General features: G+C 22.2%; 1 protein-coding gene across 2 annotated transcripts; it reads right to left on the reverse strand.

Annotated features, from left to right (window-relative positions):
- Positions 1-1153: 1153 nt before the first annotated feature.
- Positions 1154-8336, reverse strand: LOC100867535 (uncharacterized). Of its 2 annotated transcripts, none has more exons than XM_031917680.2 (15): positions 8146-8336; positions 7717-7879; positions 7095-7210; positions 6851-6974; positions 6566-6776; positions 6190-6477; positions 5877-6097; positions 5664-5774; positions 5251-5353; positions 4259-5162; positions 3320-3895; positions 3099-3236; positions 2050-2241; positions 1807-1952; positions 1154-1408 (listed from the first exon to the last, which is right to left on the reverse strand). In XM_031917680.2, exons 2-15 carry the CDS (start codon positions 7783-7785, stop codon positions 1293-1295), a joined length of 3315 nt encoding a protein of 1104 aa, XP_031773540.2. In that variant the 5' UTR covers positions 7786-7879; positions 8146-8336; the 3' UTR covers positions 1154-1292. The 2 variants fall into 2 exon arrangements, with proteins under 2 accessions (XP_031773540.2, XP_012344620.2); XM_012489166.3 differs by having other exon boundaries at positions 5664-5792.
- Between the last annotated feature and the right edge of the window lie 1461 nt (positions 8337-9797).

The raw sequence follows: 9797 nt of genomic DNA on the forward strand, positions 1-9797 counted from the left end.
TAAATTTTTTCTTTTCAATAATTCATCATCGTACTTAATTACATCTATAAAACTATTAAATTTAATGTTCAAAGTCATCAATTTCCACTTAAAATAAAATATATCTAATTAAAATTCTATAATAAATATTTTCATTTCTTACCTTTAAATTTTTTTAAATATCTGATATTAGTCTACGTGAAATTTATATTAAATTTGAAATCTAACTATTATATTGGATGAAAAATTAACAAGGAAAAATGCCTACTAAAAATAATGATATATATTTATAAAGAATATTAAAATATTATTTTCAAAATATTATTTGTATATAAAAATAAAAACTTATGTGACAAAAGTTTATTTTATTTTTAAACTATTTAAAGGTAAAAAGTGATAATATATTAAAAAATTTATATAATATATAATATAATATGTGAATGGGATTTTTAATTTGTGGAGATATGAAAATTAATTTCTATATATATTAAATTGTAAGTAAAAATAATTATAAGTAAAAATAAGTTTAAATACGCGTATATACCGTATTATACATTTAACATTAAACGCACCTTAAATCATTCTAAAAATTATAATTATTAAAAAATAAGATAAATGTATTTTTATATATATATATATATATATATATATATATCTCGATTCGATTATTTTTCGTTTATGTATTTATATATTTCTATGTAAACGTATAAGTTTTTGAGAGCTTTCGATCCATGATACATTTCATTTCGATCGGTACATGATATTTTTGAAGACAATGAAAACGTTACGTAACGACATAACGAATAATTGTGAACAAATATCTATTATGATGATGATTTCGATGCATTTTTCAAATTAAAATATTTAAATTACAATTATTTTTGTCTATTTTAAATGCGTCCACCCAGGAGAGCGTGTGTAATTAATTGTATTACGTTCAATAAATTATTTATAAAAATCACGAGTAAAATAAAATCTATTAGAGTCATATACATATTTTTAACTAAGCAGACTTTTACATAGAAAAGATCTAATACTTTCATTATTATTGAAAATATCAAAATCCTATACATATTTAAATTATTGATATTTTCAATTAATTCAAAAAATACAGCTGTTAATTATTATTTTTTATTACAAGTGCGATATTGCAACACTTATTTATACTCTATAACAATTATTCTGTAACTTTTACTATATTTCTGTCAGTGGAAAATACTAGTATAGATCTCTCCACTTTTGTTCCAAATATTATTGATGACATCTTTGCTAATTTTTTAAATTACATTTAAAACTAGCAAATAGTACATATGTCAAACCTTTCTTTTACGTAATTTTGCTTTTGCTTCTTTTAATAGAAGATCAAATGTGTTATCTTCGTTATCTTGTAACATGTGACCATTATTAAGTGAACTGCTCGCCATACCATCTGCCAAAAAATAATATTATAACTATTATAATATAATATAATATTATAACTATTATGTATTAAAAATTATTTAAAAATTTAATGTACAATAATTTGTACATTTTAAATTCAACGCTATTGATTGATTTTGTTTTAAATAAATATCTTTTCTTTGCTTGTAATTATTCTCGTGATATTAAAAATCTTTGATTATATGGAATATTCTTATTTTATTCGATACTAACAAAATCAAATAAATAAATTAATTTTCATATTTTAATCGGAAATACGCAAAATAAAAAATTATTTTTGATAAATTTGTTAAGATAATTTTTTTTAAATGAATTATTCTTTTGTTAAATATTATATAATATATAATATATATAATTTAATATAATACGTGATACAATTGTACGTACCAAGATCAGCATATTTCACTTTGCAAAAAGCACGTCGGCCTCCAAAACATAAATCGTATCTTGGTAAACTTGGATCGTCGTTACCATGCTCTACAGCCTCGTAGGCATCGTTTTTATAAGCAAAAGTTACGAAACCATAGTTATCGCTAAAATAAACGAAGGAAAATGCATAATGTAAATTCGTTATTTTTCTATGAAAATAATACAGAATCAAATATAAAATATAAAATATGAAAAAATTACCCATGCTCACGAAAATGTACACTAATGTCTACTACAGGACCAAAAGTTTCGAATCTTCTACGTAAATCAGCTTTAGTGATTCCTTCATCCAAGCGTCCAACATAAATCACTCTTCGCTCTTCTACTTGTTTTTGTTTCTCGCGATCATACCAATTTTCAGGATAGGATCGCCGATACGAAGTTGGAGGTGATCTGATAAATATATATATAAGTGTAAAAAAATCTAATATATATATATATATATATAGATTTCGTACAAGAAGTTTATCAGTTTTTCAATCGTATAAAAATTGAGTTTGAACTATTCAAAGAAGTTTTGAATAAAAAATTGCTAATATAATATAACTAAAAAGAAAAAGAAGATTAAAGAATCATTAAATTTTCAAATTATGATGAAATCTTTGAATTGTCAGAATTTCGTGAAGAAAAATCATATAATTATCTCTTAATTGAAACCTCTATTTCTGTTTTCTGATATTAATTTAATTTTCCAGGAAAATTTTATTAAAAGTTAAATAAAGTCTAAAAAATTAAATAATTTTTTTTAAAGAAACATAAATATATACGCATATACATAAATATATATCATTTCGAATTTTAAATTCAATCGCTTTGTCTAAAATGAATAAAAATATTTATATATTATTATTTTATAATTCAATTTATGAATCCAAAAAGAAAGATGAAAAAAATTTATATTATATATACAATTTTAAATAAAGCTTATTCTATAGATAAATATGTTTATATATAGTATTCATTGTTTATAATAAATTTTATATTATAAGTTATAAATTGATACAATTGTATATGCCAATAATTTTAAAATTATAATATCTCAATTTCAATTTTAATGCATAAAAATTTTTTTAAAAATAGCGAAACATAAATTAATTCTTAGAACATGAAAATTTAACTTAGAAAGAATGTAAAATAAATTGTTTTTTTATGAATAAAAAAATTAGCAATTTTAGTTTTTTTATTATTTTTTTTTTTTCTATTTTTTTTAGTTTCAAAAATTATAAAATTATATATATCGGATTATTTACCTTCTCCAATCCCTATAATTATGATAATTGCCCATAGAATATTGCCTATGTCTATCATAACTTGTATGATATCTCCTTTCTTGTCTTCTTCTCCTTCTTGACCATTTATTCCTTCCGAAATTTGAACGAGATGAAGACCTATAAATATTTTTATATTTCTTCTTAAGCTAAAGCTTTAATTATTTTATCAAAACTTATACAAATAATTTATAATTATTTACCTAGAACAACTAGAATATCGAGAAGATGACTGAGATCTTGATCTAGAACGTGATCGTGAATATCTTGATCCTGAACTGAAAGTAGATCTTGTATCCGAACGTGAACGAGGACGTAAACGTAAACGTAAACGTGAACGTGAACGTGAACGTGAACGTGAACGTGAACGTGTACGTAAACGTGAACGTGAACGTGAACGTGAGCGTGAACGTGAACGTGAACATGAACGTAAACGTAAACGTGATCGTGATCGTGATCGTGATCGTGACCGCGATTGCGATCGTGATCGTGATCGTGATCGTGATCGTAATCGTGATCGTGATCGTGATCGTGATCGTGATCGTGATCGTGATCGTGACTGTGATCGTGATGACCAAGTACTATTTGAGCTAACGGAGCTACGCCGACTTATTTTTCGATGACCTGCATTATTGCGTTTACGAGATCTACTTCGATTAGTACTACTTCTGCTCCTGCTTCTGCTTTTACTATTACTTCTTGATCTAGGTCGACTCAAATTAGAACTAATTCCATGTTTTTTATAAGATTGTTGATTTTTATCTTGCACGTTATTATTCCTGAAAAATATGAAATTTATAGAAATATAGATTATTGATGACTTATTTCGTATAAAAAAAATTAAATTGTTTGTTAATTGTTATTTTTTAAATTTAATGTGAATATTTATTAGGCAGTATATATATATATATTTTTATTAAATTTATTATTATATCTAAAATAATAATTGAAAAATATATAATCACATTAATTATATCGATGTTATAAATATAAAATTGATTGAATATCAAATATTTTTTAGATAATAAAAAATAAAATTGAATGTAAAACTGAAAATTAATAATTTCATATACAAATTAAATTACATAATACATATTTATTATGAAAATGATATCAAATTGAATAAAAATATTTTTTTTTACCTTTGTTGCTTATGTCTCTCATCAACATCGATTAAAGACTTTGGAGGAAATTCAAATACTGTTTCATAAGTTTGAATTCCTATTTCACAAGTGGAAGGTTTTGGACAAACTTTTTTCTCATCTATATCTTGTTTTGGTTTTAAAACTGATACAATTTCTCTTTCTGACCAAATTAAATTTTGAGGATCATCTTTAATGGGTTCAGTTGTAGTGGAAGCGTGATGAATATATATTAGTTTCATAGGTTGCACTGGTGAATTTGTTCTACTATTGTCGCTACGATTTTGTTCTCTTCTACTCCTGTATTCTGCTAAATTTAATTTTTTACGAGGAGGTCTTTTTTCTTCTTTCTCTGAACATGTTTTTTCATTGCTTTGAACAATAATATTTTGCACTTTATCGTGTAAGCTATTAGTAGTAGTTACTATACTTTCATTAGAAATAACTTTAACAATAGGTGCTTGTATATTAGGTTTTTTTAATACAGAAACCATTTGTTTTATTCTTTGATTTCCTGTTTTTATAGATTTTGTTTTATTTACAACGTCTTGTATTTGCAAAATATTTGTTGTTAGAGTTGAATGCATTTTCATTTGAGATATTGAATTATTTGTAGATAAATTTTGTTTATGAGAAATAACACAATTTGAAGTATTATTTGAAATATTAATTTTGTGAGAATTTTCTTCATTTACTAATGTTTCCTTTCGACAATTCTTTGTTTCATTTTGTAATTCTTTCATAGATTTGTTAACTTGAATATCATTAACTGTTGTAACTCCTGTTTGTTCTTCGCTATTATCACTTGCTTCGCCTGATTCCAAACCGCTATCCTTCTTTGAATTATTTTCAATCGAATATTCCTTATTTTTTACAATATTTCTATGCGATTGTTTTTCATATGCTGTATAACAATGAGATAGTCGTTTGGTCATTTTTTTTTTTTTTTTAACAAATATCATTTTTTCAGCAAACCATATTTTCATACTCACTGTTACTATCTAAATTACTAGTTGAAGAATTAGTACTACAATAATCATGATCCAGTTGAACTAGTCCACCATCAATGGTCTTATTTTGTGTATTATTTGTTACCTAGTATAATGCAATAATCGTTATATTAATTTACTTAAATAACGATTAACAACTTACAATTTTCTTTACGATATAGCAACAAATATAATAATAATAACAATGATGATAATAAATTTTATTGCGCGTACAAAAAAATATTTGCTTACTGTTATGGAAGAGATGAAATTCAAAAGAAATAATTCATAAGAGTTGAGGTTCAACTCTAGTCCAAGTACCAAAACGATACTTAATATACATATATATATTCTTCCATGTATTAAAAATATATCGATATATGGATGAATATTATTATAAATTATTTATACTTAACTATTTTTAAAAGCTTGTTTCGAAACAATGATGCAGCAGCATCCTGCATACGTGTTCCATTGCTGCGGCCAGTATTTTGAATATTAGGCATTGCTGGTATTACTGAAATCACCTTTTTACGTGCAGATGTCTAATATATGATACAATTTAATGAATTTTATCTTTATTTTAATTCTAAATATTTCTTTATTATACTAATTAGTTATATAATTACCTTTATGTTTTCAACAACTTCTTTTGGTAGAGCATCTCTAATATTTTTATGTAAATTTGATATTTGAGATTGCTTCATACATTGTTGAATTTCATTAGATTTTGTAGATGTATCCAATTCATATTCCTTATTCATTCTGACAGATGGATAATTTGATACTAAAGTACTTTCGGAAGCTTCAAATTGTTCCAATAAACTTTTAACATCTCCTGCTTCTAAAACTTTTAATAAAAAAGAAAATCGATATAACGAATTTATAAATAATTTTTATAAATAAATATTTACGTATAAGTTTTTTTTTAATAAAATATACCTGGTAATTGATTATCAGATTTATTATTATCTTGATCAGATTTATTATTATCGTTTCGTGTATCTTTTTTGCGCTGTAAGCATTTTTCTCTTTTTTTCTTTTTTTGCTTTGCTAGTACATTTGTACTTGTATTGATTCCTATGCTATCATATTTATGTATGTTCTTTTTTTGCTTTTTTAAATGTTCAGACTCTATTAATAATGATTTAACTTCTGTTTCTAATTTCTTGTTATCACTTTTCATAAAGTCACCAATTTTATGATATGAATTATTTTCTGTTGTGTATTCTATAAAAAAAAAAATTTATACAATTTATAAAAATATTTATTAACTGAATGAAAAATTTATTATAAATAAATTATAAATCTATTATGCCTTTATCAGTGCTTTTCAAACCGGATGTGCTCTGATTAATATGAAGAGATTCTTTTTCTAAATCTTCTTGTTTCATTATAAGAAAATTAGATTCTAAGCTATGTATTGCTTGTTCATCCTGAAGTATACTTTCTGAAGTACAAAAGTTTCTCTTATCTGTTCCATTCATACTTAATCCTATAATATCCATATATTCATCCATGTCTGAAGTCTGAAACAAAATTCTGAATGACGAACTGGATCGTTAAAAATAATAAATTCAACGAACCAAAGAATTAGTGAAACCTGTAAATAACCGATATGCTCGTGCCAATCCGTAAGAACTTTTGCAAAATCTTCTTTAATACTATCAATTTTAGAAATGTTAGAAATTTCTGAAATTGACATTTCGTCCATATCTTCGTTATGTCTGAAATTATAAAATATTAAATTTTACAAAATAAAATTATAAAAATTTTAAATTGTAAAATTATTATTAATTAATTAAATTTTATAACAATTAACACATTAATAATAATATTTTACTTACTCGTATTCCTTATTCCACAATCTATCGGAATTTGTGATATCAAGATGTGTTTCCATATAATCAAAATCATTTTCAACCATATGCATTAATAAATCTTGAGGTTTTTCCATTAAATTCTATTAAAATGTACGATAATATATATTATTATATGTAATATATTAATAATATTAATAATATATTATTATATTTATTTTTAGATTTTTAGATTTTCTAAACTTTAATGAGACTTGTATTTTTTTTTAATAGCAATATTAAGTTTTAGATATAAGCGATAATAATTTAATATTTATAGAATTTAAATAAAAATTGATTGCATATTTAATATAAAGAATCTAAAGAATAATTATAATATTATATATAATTATAAAAAGTAAAGATTAATTAAAATTTACTAACATTAATTAAAATATCTACATCGATATTACTAGAATATTATTGTAATCGTAATATCAAAATAAAAATTTAAATACAAATGAAAGAAAATATTGTAATATTCTGATACATTGTTATATAAATATTATTTCTGATATCGTATAAATGAGAATGTAAATAAATAAAATTTAAATACAAAAAATTATTGAAATATTCGTTATATTTAACAAAAATTTAATAAATTTGTTACCTGTTCCAAAGATAATGAAAAATCAGGGAATTGTTCTTCATCGTGAAAATTTAAATATCCAGTTTCCATGTCACAATATTTGATAATATACTAAAAACGTATCTTGCAGCTCGCACACCGATCCGTAATTGAAAATAATAGAATAATTATAATACTTCATATACTGTAATCAAACAACCACGCGTTTATTTGAGGTTATATTTGACACATAGATAGTGTAACTCGAATTTTGATATAAAATGAATATACAAACTAATGTTGCATTTTATTTTGAAATAAATACCTAAAATCGTTGACGGTTAAATTTTATAGTAGAAAATACAAAGTTTACAGTTAATTACCGTTCGTACAAATATGAACAATCGATAAGAATCAAATTGTCAAATGAAGTAATATAGAATTGTAAATGAACAATTTAGATACACTTACATTATAAAATTATATTTTGTCCGTATTAATACAATATAATGATTTAATAGAAGTTTAATTTCTAATGTTTTTGATATTATATTATCATCACGTTTAACTATATTATAAGTTTCTTTGTTAGGTTCGAAACATGCTTCTACACGCGCGTATATACATATGACATGGCACACATATCATAAGCGCACGTGTCCAACGCGAGTACAAAGCATACGGAGCTACATAAAATGCCACGCCTCCTAATTACTGATGAATTAATAAAAGTCAATTTAAAAATTATATTAAATCACTATTGGTATTTTTCGGATTAGTATAAAATTAATATAATGTCGTCTATAAAATATTGTTTCATAAATTATTTTTATATAATACAAGGCGAATAGCGTGTCTTTACAACGCTGTCTACCAATCACTAAATGACTACTTATAAAATTTTATACGAAATTTTTATATATAATATGAAATATTTATATATATATTTTCATATGTATATATAAATGATATATATTTAAAATGTTTTACTTACTTAAAAAAACAAAAATTCTTATGTCACACGTGACCGATACGATATACAAACGCTTCTCCCGGTTTGATTACCATGCGCGTTAGTTCATTTATCCATAGATTGTGTACATAACATAAGTACTAGTACGTACTTTGTTGCATTCGTATTTTCTACAAGTATGTATAATAATGTATATATAATTAACTAATTATAATGTAGTATTATTTTTACTCGATATTGAAATAAATTATAAACAATATTATATGTTTATAATCTATTGTAAAGTAAACAATATTATATTTTAAGACATAAAGCAATATATAATTTATAAATAACTTTATTCAAAAAATATGCAATAATTGAAAATATATATATACTTAATATTTATGTAATATATATAATGTGTAATGAATACGGTATTTTGTATATTTAATATATTTAAATGTATATACATATATATTATAAACATAATATTTTTTGTTAATGACATTAGTTTTATGATAAAATAACATGTAACTAAAACATATATTTTAACTAAAACAAATATATATTTTTAAATTAATTTTTAAATATCTAATTTAATTTTATTACATTTTAAAATTATAAAATTATTTAATTTATTATTATTAAATAAAAATATATATATTAGTATTATATTTTATGTATAGTTTTTTTTAAATATTGTTTTTAATTATATTTTTAATCAAATCAGTTTAATTACAACAATATATAAAATATATTAAAAAAATATATTAAATATATGTATATATACAATATAATAATATCGTATAATTTCAAACATTTCATACATATTTTATTTTTTATATATATTCATAATTATTATTATTAACATTTATTTTAAAAATATTAGAATAATAATCAAATTTATTTATTATTTAATCATTAATTTAATAGTTTTTCTTTTTTCTCTCCTCACTCTCTTTCTCTTTATTTTTTTTTTTTATTTTATTATTTTATTATTTAATTATTTTCTTCATTGTTTAATAAATTTCAATTTTTAAAAATTTTTTTTTGTTTCTTTAAAATTAATATTATTATTAAGAATAATTTAAACAATCATTTAATTTTAATAAATATATATATGATGACTACTGATTATAATTCATATAATGAAAAATTATTATTTTGT

This window comes from Apis florea, unplaced genomic scaffold (genome assembly GCF_048593485.1).
Source record: "Apis florea isolate Af1SG1 unplaced genomic scaffold, ASM4859348v1 contig_3367_pilon, whole genome shotgun sequence".
Classification (NCBI taxonomy): domain Eukaryota; kingdom Metazoa; phylum Arthropoda; class Insecta; order Hymenoptera; family Apidae; genus Apis; species Apis florea.